This window comes from Rattus norvegicus, chromosome 17 (genome assembly GCF_036323735.1).
Source record: "Rattus norvegicus strain BN/NHsdMcwi chromosome 17, GRCr8, whole genome shotgun sequence".
NCBI classification, from domain to species: domain Eukaryota; kingdom Metazoa; phylum Chordata; class Mammalia; order Rodentia; family Muridae; genus Rattus; species Rattus norvegicus.
In genome coordinates this window covers 60,095,942-60,114,428 of record NC_086035.1, presented here as the reverse complement: position 1 = coordinate 60,114,428, position 18,487 = coordinate 60,095,942, and the positions used below count along the sequence as shown (strand labels likewise).

Sequence of the window (18,487 nt, the reverse complement as noted above, 5' to 3'; positions counted from 1 at the left end):
CTTCCTAGAACTCACTGTGTAGATCAGGCTAACTTCACACTCACAGAGATCCATCTACCTTCCGGAATGCTAAGATTAGAGGTGTGTGCTACCCTGCTCACCTAGTAGCATTTTTTTTTTAATTTAAGGGTTAACACTATCAATAATATATACATATTGTTGATTTCTATGCATCACTCAAAATAATACAGAAATTACAGAGCATTGCTTGATATATTATTAAACAAAAAATAACCAAATGCAAAGGGAATACCAATGCTTAGTCTAAGACATGTTCTGTCTCCATGTGGCTTCCAGGTCTCCTAAGAAGTAGCTTGTTTTCTCCCAGGTCTCAAAAGATTTCCTTCAAAAGCGAATTCTGAGAGAAAATTGCATCTTACAAGTAAAAAATCATTTCCAACATAGTCAAACAAGGATCTAAGATAAGGACAAAGAAATTGTAGCTTTCAGAAATAACATGTGTGCTTTAGACAGTATTCTGAGACACATGTTATAAAATTATGTTTAGCAGGGTTAAATTAGTGAAGAAAAACTTTGACAACTTTCCAGAGTGGCTGCCTACGTCTGACTAAGGAGCAACAAAGCACCTAGAAAGTGAAAACAGTATGAAATGAGCAAACAGCCCCCATGGGTGAACTTTGCCGTAGATGATGTGCAGCTGAAGAGAGAATTAATGATCTAAAAGGCAATTAGTCTCAGAACAATGATACGTGATACAATGATACATGAGATGACGCATTTCATGGCGATGAGATTCAGAACATGAAAAGATTAATTAAAATGGAGTGGAGCAGAGATGTGTCTAACTATGGTTCCAAGATGAGAAGAGGGAGAAAGGGAAACTGAGGCAATATTTAAGAACAAAACCGCTGAAAAGTGTCCTCTCAGAGGCTAAATCTGAAGCACACTGAAAATCAAGTGGATAGCCACTGAGCAAATCAACCGCTAGACGGATCATGTGCATCCGGACAGCTTAAGGCCAAGAGGGGAGCCACAGAGAGAAGCAGGATCAGATTCCTACAGGAGGGCAGGAGCAGATCCACAAAGGAGAGACATTACCTTTCCTTCTATAAGCTGATGTGTTTCCCCCTAGACAGCAGCGGGGAAAGCCAGGAGAGCATGGACTGACATGTTTTATGTGCAAAAGCAAAGCTTTTCTCAACCCAAAGCTCTATGCCTGGAAAATTATCTTTTCTGCAGGAAGATAAAAGGATGGCATTTTTGAGGCATCAGGAAGTGAGTGAGTATAGTTTGCTGTTAAGCAGATACATGCCAAAGGAAACGCTCGGACCCTGTTTGAGATTGAAGGAGGGTGATCTCACATTCACTCTAATCCAGAGGTGCTCTCTGTGGCCAGAATATAGCAAAGCAGTTAGGACTGAAGGTCCTCCCTGAAACACTACCTTCACCTTGAAACGCAATAGCTGATTGGAAAAGTACAAGTTAGCTACAGACAAGGCTTAGTGGATAAATCCTCTCTATGTGTCAGCACTAAAGTAATATGACGCGATGCAAATGGTCCAGAAGTGGAAGAGAAAGATCTAATGAATGAGGGTAGGCAGCACCAGCTGTACTTAACGAAATACAAACCAAAACTGACAGAGTTAGATGGGAGGGGAAATGGGTGTGGATCTGGGAGAAGCTGGGTGAGAGACATGAATATGATCAAAACACAGCTTACTGAATTTTATGAAAACTAATAAAAATAAGAAAATATCAATACAAACAAAAACCCCAACTCACCTGGTGGTGGTGGTGGAGACTCTCGACTTTCATCTCAGCACTCAGGAGGCAGAGGCAGGTAGAACTCTGTGAGTTTGAGGCCAGCCTAATCTGTAAAGAGAGTTCCAGGACAGCCAGGACAACACAGTGAAACTCTGTCTTGAATACAAACAAACAAACAAACAAACAAACAAACCTACAAAACAGCCAACCAACCTCAAACAAAAGGCAACAGAGAGGAAGAAAGGAAGCACAGCAAGATGGGAAGAATAACAGGATAAAAGATACCACAAAATGTAAATGAAAACAAATGCCTTCACTGAACAGAACAGTACAACAAAGAGTTCTGGGTGTTCAAAGTACAGGAGAAAAGGCAAGGGTAGACAAAGGGTTCTGGGCAAAACTCTTAAGGAGAAATAACACAAATGGTGTCCTTTGAGAAAAAAATAATCTCTGCTCAAGAAAAACAAGGTTACTTTGGGGCTGGGGATTTAGCTCAGTGGTAGAGCGCTTACCTAGGAAGCGCAAGGCCCTGGGTTCGGTCCCCAGCTCCGAAAAAAAGAACCAAAAAAAAAAAAAAAGAAAGAAAAAAGAAAAACAAGGTTACTTTATAAGAATGGAGAGGAAGAAGTACCAGGAAAATAAGACAACTTAAATGTCTGTGCATCTGCAGATAGGCTTCAAAATATACAAAGCCAAAAGTCTACGGTGTGGTTAGCTTTGGCCAATGAAACAGATAGAGAGAGAGACCTAGACTGGAAAGGTTCTTTGAGAAGACAGGTCACAGCCTTTTCCATTTGTCTTCCTCATGATTTTCTCATCCCTGTTGATGTTGATGGCTGGACAAGCAGAAGATCCTAGAGACTTGACTCTGCACAGTGGGGAAGAGGCTGGGTCACGTAGAGGCTGCAGAGTAGAGGCCTCCCCAAAGGACTTGACTGTTCATCCTACGCTGTTCACAGATCATTTTGAGTCATTAGTTTCTGTCTTCTGGAAACCCCTGCCTTTTGGAGTCTGTTTCTCACACCAAAACTTGATCTTAGCTAATCTGGAGTGAGTTTAATGAGTCACAGAAGCAGACACTTCTGCAGAGGAAGGAAAGATCAGCCCCATGGCTCCCCTTTCTCCACGTGCTCCGGAGAGATTACTGTAACACTTAGGCAAGCAACCTGAGCGAAGGGAAAGGACTCCAGTCACATGACAAGCCGTGCAATGTAGCATATGTTTTCTTCATCTGCGTTTCTGTACCTACACTCATCTGATTAGCCAATTAGGAAGGAAACAGACTATTAAAAGATTAATTTGGTTCATTTAGACTTCCTCCCTCTGCTCCTCTTTAAGCACTTAGTATCTGTAGAAATGGCCAAATGGCCCATTTGTGCCTTGCGCTTTCTGGAGGAACTTTGACTGATTAAAAAGGATATTCCTCAGCAATCACACACATTTCACTCTTCATTCTATTACATCTCAATACAATCTGTCTGCATCCCTTAGTAACTTGTTTTGTTCCTGAAGCTTTGTGTGATGCATTTCAACTGAGCCACAAGGCTCAGGGCAGACATGCTCAAGAGCAAAGACTTGACACAAGGATAAAAAACTCAAAGGAATATTTCAGTGTGGAAAGAAAAGGCTATTGACATCACTAAATGCTCTTTATGATGCCGTGTCTAAGGCTAGCAGGGCCTGGCTGCCTTTTGTTCTTGAGAACCATGGTGGAGTTCATCAGATGAAATGACTTAAGACCTTGAAGGCCACCAGAGCATGGCAGCTCCACCCCGGGGACACCCTGAACTTTGGAGGATGTATGGATGTAAACGATTTAAGATGTAAAGTTCCAGTCTCCAGAGTCTTTTAAATTTATATATGTACGAAGTTCCTACAGGCAGTGTCACACCGGTTCCCGACTGCTACCTTCCACTTCATAACTATCCTCCTCCCACCTTATGACTTCAGGATACATTTTAGACAGTGACGTCAACAGTTAATTTCACCATGAACCTTACTCTGCTTATTTTTTAATGAATAAATCACATGGAGTAGCAAAACTAATTTTCATGGCATAATTTCTTCATCCTTTTATTTCTTGGAAAGGCTAACAGGCTTGGCTTTTACCTCCTTATTAGTACTACAAGGTTGAGGGGAAATGCATCTAGTAGCCTAAGATTGCTTCTTTTCTCAAAATAAGGAAGTTCCTCCCTTAGCCAGGTTCGTGTTGGTTCAGATACATGATTTACCGTGCATCTGGAAGCCATTCTCTTGAGAAGTCTTCATTGTTTCCCTTGGTGATACTGGGAGACATCACCCGGATATTATTAATCCTTGGTTTGTTTTTCCAAAATATCAAGTCTCACGGTAAATCCTTTATTCTCCATGAGGGTTTCTGGAGTAATCACTAGTTGGCTAGACGATGAATTTTCTATATTGAATAACCTTGCCTGCATTCCACTGTGCTTGGCTTCCAGTTTCTACTTTAAAAACATCCAAAATAAGTGTGGCTTGACACACGAGGGTTTTCAAATTTTCCTCTAAGATTCTGTATTCTCGTTAAAAGAAAAGAACTTAGAATAAAATAGATTTCATACCTATCAACTTATTTTAAAACAATTTAAGGAAACTATATTTTAAAAGAAGCACATTTTGGGGTTTCTTAAAGGCTGAATTTATTTATGTGTCTGTGTCCCTGACTGTATGAATGTATGCCAAGTGTGGATGGATATTCAGGGAGATGAGAGGTGAGTGCTGGATCCCTGCAGTGGGAGTAACAGGGAGTTGTGAGCTACCTGATATGTGTGCTGGGAACCGAAGCCAGTAGTATGTGCTTTTAACCAGTGAGCTTCCCTCTAGTCACACAGAAGAAAAGTTGAGCTATTCTACTTTTCATTCTAGATGCTTTTAGTAGAACCTGAATATAACAGAAATGATGAGGATGCATTGAGTAAATGAATGTTGACATGAGTTTTGGCAGATTGAATTAATATTCTTAATAATTCTTTATGCTGCGTCAGTGCTACTATATATCTGTACCTTTACCATGACTCTGTAGGTGAGCAAATAATTCCCCCATTGTATTAACCTTCTGTTACTACAATAAAATGCCTGAGGTAATCAAATTAAAAAGAGGAAAGGGTTAGTTACATTTTACTACACTTGATCTTAGCCAAAAGGCCGAGAAGCGATGCTTAGTTACATTTTGAAAGCTTTATTTCACGGTCATTCGATCAGATTGCTTTTGGGGTGTGGTGAGGGAACATATCACCAGGATAGAGGAAAACCTTAGAGTTCAGAGAGAAAGTGACAGAGAAAGCAACCATGGTTTTACATTCCCATCTACAGCGTGACCACATCCACTAGGCCCCACATCTTCAAAGTTTCACCAGCTCCAAAACAGTGCAAGTCTAGAGACCAAGCCCTTAACCCATGAGCCTTTGACACCCATTAAATATACAAATCACATTATTTGACCATTTGACTTTAAGCTTGGCCACTTGACTTCTTTTGGCCAGTGGGAAGACCTGTAAAATGACCCACAAGTCAAGAGCGTGCAGCAGGTAGACATGCCCCTCAGCTTATTGGCTGGGACATGTGGAGGAGGACCACCTATAAGCACTGCTGACCTGGACCAGAGCTTCGTGATCACAGCCTGAGTCAGCGATACTGCAACCTGGAAGCATGAGTGACACAGGAAGCCCGAGAGACCCCACTACAGATGCCACTGAGCTCAGGAGCAGTTTGCCACAAGGCACTATTGGGGTGGTGATGACTCTGACAGAAACTTCACTCCCTCTGAGGGGAGCTTTCTCTGGATTCGTCTCTGTCTCCTGACAACTGGCTGGTCCTGGAGACTGAGGAGAAAAGCTGAGGCAGTGGTCAGCTTTGGGCCTCCTTGATGACCTCAGCTGCTCCTCCTGGCTTTGTTTATCCTTCCCTTCTTTGTTCTCTGATTTATTAACCCTTTATTTGGTTTTCTTTTGGCATAGTTTTATTATACATACTAATGTGTTTCATAAGGATGCTTTAAGAATATCAGTATTTTGAGTATATTTAATTCATTGTCTGTAACCTCCACTCCCTATTCCATCCCATTTTCTCTTCTTCTACTAGTTCATTCCTTTCCTCAGCTTCTCCTTTCTACAGCCATGTCATTCATATATACATATATATATACATATATATATATATATCAGATAACAGATAACAGATGAATAAAAGAAAACACATGGTATTTGTCTTTCTGAATCTGGCTGATTTCAGTTAATATCATCTTCAGTTGCATCCATTTTTGTAGGAAATGAAATGACATAGCTTCATTCCTCTTTGTGGCCAAAGAAAACTGTATGGCGTTACAACAACACTTTTCTCTACCCTTTTCGCTGCTGATGTGTCCTTCTTCTAAAAGTCCTTGAGAACAATGACTTCCAGCGACTGTCTTTCAAGTTGCTCGAATATTTTCATATTCCTAAATGACATGTTTGAACTGTGCTGGATGGGTCTCAGTTTCACGGAGATCTCACTGAATTCTGTGAAGGAAGAGGATGCAGTTTTGCTGCTATCGTGTGTCTCTGAAATCACACGTCTCTTTTCCGGGCTCTACATCCTGTTGTCCTTACCCTAGAGAGTACAAAGTAAGTTCTGTGTAAACAGTTGTCCATGCTTTACTGTGTAAGGAATAACTGACTGGAAAAAGACAGAAGCGGTGTTTTACAAACATAGATACTTTTGAGACAGGCTGCACTCTTATATCCTTGGCTGGTCTGGAACTCACTTCATAAACCAGGCTAGCCTGAGACTCACAGAGATCCTCTTTCTTCTGACTCCAGAGTGTTGGGATCAAAGGCACGCACCACTATGTTTTTATCATGATGGTTTAAAGTATTTTTGATGCATATTTGGTTGAGCCCATAGATATATGACTGGCTGGTTGGAGGGCAGCAAAGATTTGATTGAAAGGCTTGGCAATGTGACCCTCTGTCAGCCTTTGCTTTCAGATTGGCCAGCCTCAGAACTTCTGCTTGGAGATAAAAGGATGGCTGCCACTACAGGAGAGAGGGCCTGTGGGAGTGAGGGCCCTGATATTTAGTATCTATGGTTCTGGTACACTGTGTTGTACCTGAGACCCAAATTACAAGCTCTTCTGTTGGAAGAGAGGCATGTAGGGCCCAGCTACTCCCCAGACTTCAGGCAGGGCTTGAGGCTTTCCAGGGTTGTGATGCACAAAGCTGTTTCATTTGGTTTTGTTTCTGTTGGCTTTTGTTACCCTGAGCTACTGCTGAGTTCCAGTGCTCTCCTTTCTGCCAGCCACCACTCTTGTCTGCTGTCTACAGTTGATGGGTGTGTCTCACCTAGTCTAGTCCCTCCCACTTTCTTGTTCTACTCTCATCTGAGCAAGTTTTAAGTGCGTTCACGACGCATGTGTTTGACTAGAGCTCCATGGTGAGGAAGAAAGGTGACTAAATACACCAGGGCTCCCCCAAAGTCAGTGCTGTAGGATGAAGGCTGACAAATTCAGCAGTGACCCTTCTCGACTAGGTCACTGACATAGCGTGAAGGTTACCAAATACATCAATGACCCCACTGCCTACCTGTTATCTTAGACTGGGGAAACTCTCCATTCCATTTCTTTTAGATGGCTTTGAAGCTGTCCCTTCCCAACCTCAGTTCAAGATACTGGTCATTTGATCGTTTTCTTGCTCATGTTTTCCACTCAAAGGACCAACTTCCTGTAGAACATGAGACTGCTAGAGAAGGGACAGGTGGGAAACGCCCTTTACCTATGAAGCTGCTTCAACCCAAAATGTCAATTATTCAATCTTATTCTAAAATCCAAACCATTTTGTTTGATTCATATAAAATAACCTAAATACTAGTTACTTGACTTACAGCTCAAGTTTAATTAATATATAATTTCTACTTATCCATGTTATATATGTTTTCTCTATAGCATTTAATAGTTTCACTACAGAAACATAGCTCAATATGACGCTTCCAGGTTAAAGTCTTAAGCCCTGGGATCTCTAACTATGATCTTAGAATACATAGGTCTTTGTAGAAGCAATCAAATTAAAACTCAGTGCAGAAAGCTGTATTTCAGTAGAACTGTTGTCATTTGGAAACGTATTTCAGTAGAACTGTTGTCATTTGGAAACAGGAAATGCTGTCACAAAGACAGGCACACAGACAAAGTGTCCTATGAGTGTGGAGGTGTGAAGATGGCGCTCCATCTGTCAGCAGAGGAGGAAGCCCTGACGCAGACCCTTCCTTTCGTTTCAGCCCAAGGCAACCATCCTTGATTTAAACCTCCAGGTTCCAGAAACCCCAGAACAATCCATCCAAGTTACTCTAACACCAGGTCTGTCTTACCATGTTCTGACAATCCTACTGGAGCTTGGAAAGGATCCAGAGTCTACTCTGCCCCAGAGGGAATGGCTCGCTGCAGCCAGGGTGGATGGATTAAAGGAAATGCATCAAGTCTTTTTCTGAGTACCCCAGAAGATTTTTAAAAACATTTATTTGCATTTAGATCCCACTCACTGCCCCCTCTCCCAGTGAACTCCTCCCATAACCCATCTCCTTCTCCTTTTCCTCTGCTGAGGGCCACCAGCTCAGAAGATTTTTATCTCCCATTCCATGGGGCAGAACTACACTGTGTGTCCATGCTCTACAGTAGTGGTTCTCAACCCGTGGGCCATGGCCTGGTCACATCTCAGTTGTGCTGCACACCAGATATTTACATCATAACTCCTAACAGTAGACAATTTACTTATACACAGCAACAAAAACATTTTATGGTTGGGTGGCACCACAGCAGGAGGAACTGTATTAAGGAGTCCCGATGTCAGGAAGGCTGGGAAGTACCCCTCTACAGGGTGGTCGGCCTACAGCACACTCAGTCCTGAGTGGGCTACTGCAATCGCCAGATCTCTTTTCTAGGAATACAGCTATTCACATCCTCAGGCAGGTTCTACCCACTTCATCCGAGAAACCGAACCTTTCTAAAACCACCAACATTGATCAGGTGGTTTACCAATTTGTTCCTTGTGTGTCAGTCACCCACCTAGGCCTTATGGACACACCCTTAAAGGAAGCAGCACTTTCTACCAATTCCTTGCAGTGCTAGAAGACAGAAGACAAGACACAGGCAGAGGATGGGAAGCCCTTCTTGGAATGGTGGGAGTAGAGAAACCTAGGTGGTTTTTTTGTTTTGTTTTGTTTTGTTTTGTTTTGTTTTGTTTTGTTTTGTTTTGTTTTGTTTTGTTTTGTTTTCCGGAAGGTGAAGATTCCATTGAGTGAACTATTCCATCCTCAACAACATTGATGCTTTCAAAATGGAAAGAAAAGAACTCAAAACTTCCAAGAGGCTAAAATTTTCTCTCTTCTATATTTCCATTTTCTATATCTGAACTGCGGACCGTATAGCCTTGGCATGCCCTTCCTTTGCCCCTTTGGCACTCAGAATCAGTTCAGGACTGCTCAACCATTTTGCACCCTAACTAGTCTACTGTCCATACATATTTTGTCCCCTAAAAGCTCATCCGGTTACCCGTGCTGTCTCCCCCCCCCCCCGCCCCACTCTCTCTAAGCCCTCGGGGGTTCCTATTTGGTAGAGTGTCTAGGAATGCTGTCATGATAATTTAATGCTCTTGCAGGGGGCCGGAGTCTAGTTTCCAGAATTCATATCTAGTGACTCGGAACTTCCTGTAACTCCAGCTCTTGAAGATCCTCTCTCCTTTTATGGCACCTACACTCACATACAACCCTCACTACACATAATTAAAAAATAGAATAAATCTTAGAAAGATGTGTTTTAATGAACAAAGGCGACACTTGTTTTACAAACGAGGTTTTCATTTCACTGACGTTTCGCTGCAGAAGGCTGTTGTGGAGTATGTTCAGCCTCGCGAGTCTGAGTTCTACTACAGTTACTGAAAGAATAAAAAGCTGCAAGCCTCAAATATCCTAAACGAGACACGATGCAATTTTTGAGGGTTTTGATAGATTCAATACTTAAGTAACGCCTGTCTGGAAGCCTGTGAAACATCACAGGATATTCTAATGCCTCTTTTCTGAGCGTGGTCTCTTCCATTTTTTGAAGCCGCTCCCGATTTCCTAGACTGAGCTGGGATGAGCCCTGGAACTCTGCAGGCAGCGGAGGAATCCTAGTGTTTCTAGGGTGTAGGGCTGGGGATCTGGGGGTTCGGAGCAGCGACAGGGCTGGCGGCTGGAGTCTCCCAGTGCTTCCTTCCCATTTGCAGGCGTCAAGCGCAGCCGGTCGGGTGTTTACCGGTGTCCTAGCAACGAAGCGCGCGCGGGTACTAGAGTGCCAGGCGACACTGCAGGTGAGTGGTCGCGGTGGCGTGCGCTGAGATCGGGAACACAGCCTGGATTTTCGTCGGTTCTCTCTGCCCTTGGCTCTCCTCTAGTCTCATCTCTCTCCCATCCCTCTTGGTCTCCACTCTGGCGCCTCTCATCCTACCCCCAGCAGCTACTTCAGCTGTCTCCTTCCCACTTCTCTTCCACCCCTTGGGTTCCTCCCTTCAAGCACTTTCCTTCTGCCCCGAGTTGGTCTGGGGACCTCCTTCCTTCCACCAACTCCAGCCCACTGTTCCACTTCAGTCCCTTCCTAGTCTTCGGACCTGGGTTCCTCCTCTACCCTCGGCTTGGCCTCCTGCTCTCACCCTGACCTTCGGCCTTCACCTCTTCCCACATCTCTACCACACCAGAGCACTAGGGACTCCAACTGCAGAGCTCGGGCTTGAAATGTGCCCGCCTGGTGCCAGGGTTCTTAAGTCTTCGAATGGCCATGCGTGTCCTGACTCTCCATAGATGTTACACTTAGCCTCAGGAAGAATTAGATTAATACAGTGATTATTTCCAAAATTATTGCGATTCGTTAATGATAAAGGAAGCTTGGAGCTTAGCATAAAAGAAAACACATCTTGTTCTTGTTTAAATTTGAACTTTCCTTGGAAATATTAATTTAAAGACATTAATTCACAAGATATGTGTTATTATTTGTTGTAACCATGTTTGTTAAAAACAAAAGAATTAATGGAGTGGTGAGGATGGCTGGGAGAAACCATCTTGATAAAATGCCACAGTTTTTGTTTGCTTGTTTGAACACCCCTGATTTTCCACTTTCTTTCTCAAGAGTATTGCCTTTGGTTTCAGGATTGTCCCAGCGTCTGAGGCACTCTGGGGGCTCCTGCTAATGCTCAGTAGAGGCTGCTCATTTCTGGGCTCCTCAGGATTGATTGAGAAAAGGAGTTTACATAGTCTTAAACGTGAGTTTACTTTACGTTTCCATAAAAATGTCTCATGAGCAAAAGAATTTTCTGCATGCCTTAGTTTCCTTCGAAGTGTTTTCTAAGAGGTCGTCACCCTGTTGCCTATCGACTACCATGGTCCTGTGTGGTCCATAAAACCGGGTTTCCTTTAGAAAGAGTGATGGGAAAAAATGGTATGCACATTGCATGTATGCATCCCGAAACAGAGTCTACTTACAGTTAAACATAGGCAGAATGTCCGCTGAAGCTCTTCTGGATTAGATAAACCACTTGCATATTTCAACTGTTTATAGTTATTCTCTGAACACTTGGGCACTAACGTGTCAGGCACACGTGTTTTTATATTTGACAGCAAAAGCACTTTCCATCAATTAGAAATAGAAAAAAAGAAATCACAGAAAAATTTGCACATCATATTTTATTTCACCAATACAGAGGTATGTCCACAGTGTGTGTGTGTGTGTGTGTGTGTGTGAGAGAGAGAGAGAGAGAGAGAGAGAGAGAGAGAGAGAGAGAGAGAGAGACATAAAAATACACAGGGAACTGGTTTTCCACCATCCCTGGACTTTGTAACAATATGTTGTAATGACAGGTTATTATTTTGAAACAAAGAGTGCAGATAATCATCTTACATAGATAATACATTTTAACACTGATAATGCTCCGTGAAGAGACAGAATTGTAGATGTTTAGGCACCATTTACTAGAGTATCTTAGGGAGTTTCTCAGCCTAAGATAGAGTTACTTGGACGTGGTGTTTCCAAACCCTGGCGGACACCAGTGTGTCAAAACGTATCTTGAATTTTGTGGCTAACATTGTCACCATACTGTGATTTCACAAGATGCTGAGCTCCTGATTAAAGTTCAATACAGAGCAAAATATAAAAACTTTTGTTTCCTTTATATGACAGTTATTATCCTGAGACACCCAATGCATTTTAAAACTGCTTTGTGACTTTGCTAAAGTGGAGGGAAATTTTAGGCTGTGATATTAACTTACCTGAAGTTTTCCAAATACCACATGCTGCGAATTTCAGCAGAGTTCGTCTTGCTGGCCACTCTTATGCATAAGAGCAATATTTGTATCCTTGGCACTGGCCACTAGATGCCAACAATGTCTCTCCCTGTCATTTGGTCACTATAAATAGACATGTCTGTAGTGCTACTGTTCTGCTTCGCAGCAGGAAACAGTTCTCTGGAGAGAGCTGCCGAAGCCCTGTTACTGGATTTTACAATTGAAATGTGGTACAGAAAGTAAAATCTCCCCTCCTTGCGTCAAACTTTGTATTTCAATGCCTTTGTTAAAATGGCAGATAGGAAAAGCTCAGTTTATTTTGTATTTAATTTTATCACCATCTAATATTCTGGAGGGAAGGTTTTACCTGGCCAATGGCATTACAAAAATATAGACAATCTTTGAACAGTACTACTATTGTTAATAAGTTGTTACTTTGTTCTTAATTTTTCAGATAAAGTCATCTTTTAAAGGTCTCCTTGTACAGACAAATTTCTGTTTAGCCCAAGTGAAAGACATTTTATTGGATTTGTTTAAAAATTGTATTGCTACAGTGTTTTGATAAGTTTAGATAAATAGATTAAAAATCTCTGACTTGTTCCTACAGCTGTCACACTTACTCTTAAGCAAACAGTACTTCTATTTTGCATATGATCTCTGAGCAGGAATATAGGACTCCCTCCTGTGCCCTGAATAAGCACGATATACTGTACTAACTTTCATCAAGAATTAAATTGACAATTTACCATCACAGTTTGATCCTATTTTTATTAACCTCAGATGCATGTGAGGAACTCAAGAGACTTGGGAGAGGGCTTGCCTGCCTTCAGTGCCCCCAGGCAGATATTATGACTGTAAGAGATTTAGAACAACAGGTTTCATTTAATTGCCTAATTCTAAATGATGTGTGGCTCAGATCAAACGTGCCTTTTTTCACTCAAACCCCAGTCTCCCGTCAGAGCTGGGAAGCAACACTCTTACTGCCAACCTCCTCTGATTCTGTTTTTCCATTCTCGGAGTTTTCTTTGTTGAGCTTTCTGTACAGCTGTTCTGTTTCTTAGGCTCTTGGAAATTAGAAAGACGTTATTAATTTAGGGCAGGCCGATACTGGAAATTTCTTCAACACAACTCTGTTTTGTGTATTGATGCTTAGCTGTTTTTATTGCATTGAGGAACAGTTGTTAAAAATGCTGAAGGTAGGTTGGTAACACTAGTGTAAACTCTTGAAAATGAAATAAAATGCTCATGTTAAAATGTGGATACCTCTAATTCTTTCTCTTCTGCTCTAGTGTGTGCTCTGACCTTGCCTCAGAGGATAAACAGCTCCATGGGTGTGGCGCTGGCCAGGTCGGCACAGTGGACTGCTGCAGGGTATGAGACTGGAACCCTGGAAATCACTCCTCTGAATGAGTCGATATTGAATGAAATTACTAAGTTCGTGGAGTCTTTTTCTTATAAATATCCCCAAGAGGCAAAATTTGTTTTTGTAGAACCACTTGAGTGGAAAACATATTTGGAACCCTCAGCATTTGAATCGGGCTATGTTGTCAGGTAAGCCACTTTAATGGCTTCTAGAATTCAATACAACTTTATTTAGATTTTCATTGACTGGGTGAGGGTTGGAGCTGGTTAATAATCTCTTAAACCTGTTGCAAAGTGGAGATAGGAGGGATACTTAAGGATATTTCAGGTGGAAACGTGAGATTTATTCATTTTTACTTTAAATGTCATTCCTTTTTGATAGAGGATGCATTTTCCAGATCTCGGCTGTTCCTTTCCTGCTTGCTTTTCCACACATCTGTGTGACCTTCTGGATGTTAGTAGCTACTGGCTGTAATGCCTGGTGTCACCAAATCCTTACACAATTTAACCATCTCATTCCCCACACCTACAAGAGGAAGGTGGAGAATTTTCCTTAATACATGAGAGGATCAAACCCGGTGCTTCATGCGTGTTACACATGTGCTCTGCAATTGATCTCTATCCCAAGTCTTTAAGGGAGACACTTCTTAGCAAAGAGTTTTAGATATGAGATTTATAAAGATCCTACAAGTAGTTCAAAGAGTGAAGTATCAGTCCATCTCTTTGAACACATGTATACATGAACAATTACTATGCAGCTTGGTCATTCCCTTTGCCCTATCTGTCCCTTTCTGATGTTGCATTTTCTGTCTTGAAGACCGATCTCGTGTAAAGCAGTTTCCGAGCTCACTGACGCTTTTCCATGTGGGGCTGTTTGGAAATCTTGACTTTTCAAGATTTCACTTTAACAATTGCAAACCCACCCCTGAACTGCATCGAAGAGCTTTTTAGTGCCGAGCCTCCCCTTTCCGAACTTGTCATTTTTAATATCTGCCAAGCGTCACTCACTATCCTCCCCAGAGCTAGTCATTTGTAGGTGACTGCCCAATTCTTGGTTGCTTCCACCTAAGCTCCATGTTTTTTATTTTTTATTTTTCTTAAACTTTCGAGAGATGGACTCAGCTGTAAAACCAGTTAGAAACACATTAACTACTTTGTCAAAAGACGGTTTTACATCAAATAACAGAAAAAAAAAAGTCATCATATCTGGCCTCTGCATTCCTTTCATGTGCCAAGTCCCAACATGACCACATCTGTGTCCTTAGCTGGCGGGGATGCAGCACACTCCTCAGTGGTATTGATGTTTTTCTTTTGAACAAATTCTTTTGACTTAATGTAGCCCCTGCCTGCAGTCTTTCTGCATGCTGGCCCCTCCTGAGGAAGATTTATGGACATTTTGATGTCAGGTGTATCATGAAACAATAGCCCCTTGACTACATTACCTCTGTCAAATTTCTTATGAAACTTTTCCCTTTTGCTGCCCATCACTTTTGCCTGTGACCCTTAGTAAAGATGTCTTTGATGTGGGAAGGGATGAGACAGGTCTAACGACGTCACTTACTGAGAACTAAACTGTGCTTTCGTGCCTCTGATGAAAACCACATGGGTGCTGACTGCACTATAAGAGACAAAATTCACAGATAAGATTTTGCTAATAACCTAAGATGCTAAATACTTCGTGTCTCTAGGTATTAACAGTATATCTTGGGGCTGGGGATTTAGCTCAGTGGTAGAGCGCTTACCTAGGAAGCGCAAGGCCCTGGGTTCGGTCCCCAGCTCTGAAAAAAAGAACCAAAAAAAAAAAAAACAGTATATCTTGATTTACATGCCAAGTTAAGGAGTGTTCATCAACTTACAGTCACTCTTCTATTACTGTGACAAAATGTCTGAGGCATCAAGCTGAAAGGAGGAAAAAGTTTGTATTGGCTCATGGTTTCTGATATTTGTTTTGCTGTCCCATCGTTTTGGAACTGTGGTAAGGTAGCAGGAGTGTGTGTGGTAGAAGACCTAATGGTACCTGGAAAACAAAGAAAGAGTCTTAAGATACAAAACCCGGTACTCCCTTCCAGGGCATTCTCTCGGGTGTCTTCGCTTTCCTTCTCGTAGTTGTGATTAAAATACCTTGAGAGTTGAGGGAAAGGGGGTGTGTCTGGCTCACATTTGCAGGATATAGTCCATTGCAGCAGGGAGTCAGACTGGCAGGAGGGAGCAATTCACATGGCACCCACAGCCAGGCAGCAGAGACTCCTCCTGTAGCTCGGCCTCCGTCATAGGTAATTTCTGTCAGTTTGACACAAACTTAGGCACATCATGGAAGAAAGAATCTCAAGAGAGGAAGTTGCCTCTACAGGATGTACTTGTGGACATATCTGTAGGGGGATTTTCTTAACTGCAGTTGATGTGGTAGGGCCCAACACTCGTGGGTAGTGCCATCTCTGGGTAAGTAGGTTTGGGCTAGGGTACCTGATAACTCAGGAGATCCGAGTCAGTCAGAGCTATCGTGCTGTTTCTGCCTCGGGTCTGACCTCTAGGCTGCTGCTCGGAGCACCGGCCTTGGCTTTCCTTGAAAATGGACTCTAACCTGTAAGCTGAATAAACTCCTCGGGCCCCAGATTGCTTTTGCTCAGTGTAACGGAAGGCAAAGCAGAGCGGAAGCTGGTACCAGGAACACGGGGCTTTGCCGTGATGGACCTGGTCATTTGGCTTTTATTTTTTGGGTTATCCTGGGAAGAAAAATGAAGGATTTTGGAACATTGGGCTGAAAGAGCTGTTTAAGTATTCAGAGCTTAATGAGCTGTGGTGGGAGCTTGGAAGATTAGCATATCAACAGAAAGGCCATGCAGGCTGGTGAAGTTTCAGGGGAAGGCTTGAGTGTCCCTCTAAGATACAGGGGATATTTGTGTGAGGATTGAGAATTAGTAGTTTTCGGACAGCTGGAGCGAGAGAATCACATGTGATTAACAGGAGACCAGCCCCACTAATTTGAAACCTTTGATCTACTAGGACAATCCAGTGTGGTTAACTGCAGCTGAAAAGATCAGCTGAGATTAATAAGCGACCAACATCATTGAGGTGAAATCTTCTGGGAAACATCGTCTCAGGGTCAGCATATAGAAGCTGCGGTCTGGAGGGGCCAAGGCTGCATTGCAAGCCAGATACTGAACTTGGCAATGTATGAGACATTCCCATGTAGTGTGCATTTTGAAGGCATGACAGAGTCAAAGAGAAAACCTGATGTTTGGTACCCTGTGAGGCTCAGAGAAGCCAGTGGTACAGGTATAACCCCAGTTGTAGCAGAGTTCCCAGGACTGAAGGGATTAGCATCATAAAGAGCCTCCTCTGATGGTGTAGCCCTTGCTTCTCTGCTGAATTATAAACTTCAGCTGGTGAGCAAGGAGAGATGGCCCTTCCCTGTTCCTGATGGCCACCTCAAGTTTCACTATGCCCAGTTAATGACTTTATGATTTTGGATCTCAGCTCAGCCTCATGCACTTCTGTTTAAAATTGAGTGACCACCCCTTTACCTGAGCCACCCTTAGAAATGCCCTTCCTCCTAAAAACTGTTTCAGAAGCTCATAGTGTAGATAACACAGTTTCTACACAGACTCCATGGCCAACTCGACAAGCATTTCATGCATCCAGTTATCCCACACATGGTGGGATATTCAGTATCTTCTAGAGGTGGGTACTGTGGGAGGCGCTAGGGATGGAGTTTGTGTCCATGGGTACCAGGCAGAACCACAGTCAGAGATTCTGGGCTAGTTATTGTTGCTACCACAAACAACCAGAAAACCAGTCGGTTAATAAAACATAAAGTTTAGTATAGTTTTGGAAGGCAGAGTCTAATCTGCAGGGTAAAAAAGTCAAAGTATAGTAAGGGCTCATTCACCCAAGAGACTTTGAGAATTTGTTCTTTCCTTTCCCAACTTACAGAAACTTCTTCCTTGGTTTGTGGCCACAGAGAGCTGTCAATCCACCAGTCTTTACTTCCCTGATCCTGTGAAGACCCTTATGATTTGTTTGTGTCAGAGAGTGCAGAGGGAGAATTTTTCTCCCTAGTCAGAATCCTTGTTGGTACGTCTGCTTAACCAACAATTTAATCCCCCTTTATCTGGAGATTTTAGAAGGCTGTGATTCTGTTTCCTACAGTCTCTCACTTTGCTTGTTTTTATTTTAATGACATAGTACTGTAGTTTGGACAAACGGCTCTCAAAGACTCCTGAGATAAAGCCTCGGTCATAAGAGTGGTGCAGTTGGGAGGTAGAAGAAGCTTTAAGAGCTGGGCCTCCTGAGAGATGTCAGGCCATTGGTGGTGTTATCTGAATGGGGATGTCAGGACTCAGCCCCTCTTTCTTCCTCTCCACTCCTTCCTGGCCTATACATGAGCTACTGTCTGCTTCTGCCCTCGTGTGCTGCCTGCCTATAGTTCCAAGACAACAGGGCCAAATTATTGCGGGCTAGAGTCTTAACAACTGTGAGCTCAGGCCCAAAACCTTTCCTGTTTTGTGCAGATAATTTCAAGGTATTTTGTTACAGCACCCAAAATTGACTAACACAGTGCCAGGAACAAATATTCTGGATCTGTCCAATTTCTCTTTATGGCTGCCAGTCAGGAAGGTTCCATATCTGTTTCACCACATTGCAGCTTCCAATAGGTGGTTAGGTCTTCACATGCAAGCAGCTCTCTCAGGGATATGACTATGTGATAAAATTATGTAACTAATAGCTAATTTAAAAACTACATATTTAATTTATATTGTGATAGAAATTCATATCAATGTCACTCTCACGAAACTCTTAAAATACTTAAATTCCAACATAAAAACGCAAACAAACAAAATCAAACACTAAAAATGGGTAAAAACACTAAGACAAAAAACCTGGGAGATCAAATAATTTCTGATCAAGAAAGGCCATTTAGAAAATCTGGTTATGACGTTAGGAGCAAAAGAAACTGACTTATGATGTTCAGAGTATGGAGATAAACCACAGAAGGTTCTAGTTTGCCTCTTTTGTTCATAAACACAGAGTAGATGAGCGAATCACTAATTACTAAGCACTAAGTACTGTGGGGTACAGTGACTAATGCTGGATACTGCCCTGGTGT

General features: G+C 42.4%; 1 protein-coding gene and 1 pseudogene across 5 annotated transcripts in view; one reads left to right on the top strand and one right to left on the bottom strand.

Annotated features, from left to right (window-relative positions):
- Window positions 1-4,809: 4,809 nt before the first annotated feature.
- On the bottom strand, window positions 4,810-4,899 carry LOC120098020 (U2 spliceosomal RNA; annotated as a pseudogene).
- A 4,600-nt stretch (window positions 4,900-9,499) lies between these two features.
- The window catches only part of Odad2 (outer dynein arm docking complex subunit 2), a 194,265-nt gene continuing 185,277 nt past the window's right edge, over window positions 9,500-18,487 (top strand). For 2 of the 5 annotated variants that reach the window (XM_039096476.2, XM_039096475.2), the window contains exons 1-3: window positions 9,500-10,055; window positions 10,888-11,000; window positions 13,308-13,569. In XM_039096476.2, coding sequence (XP_038952404.1) covers window positions 10,928-11,000; window positions 13,308-13,569 — 335 coding nt within the window. In that variant the 5' untranslated portion in view covers window positions 9,500-10,055; window positions 10,888-10,927. The other 3 variants (XM_063276478.1, XM_063276479.1, NM_001427763.1) reach the window with 2 other exon arrangements.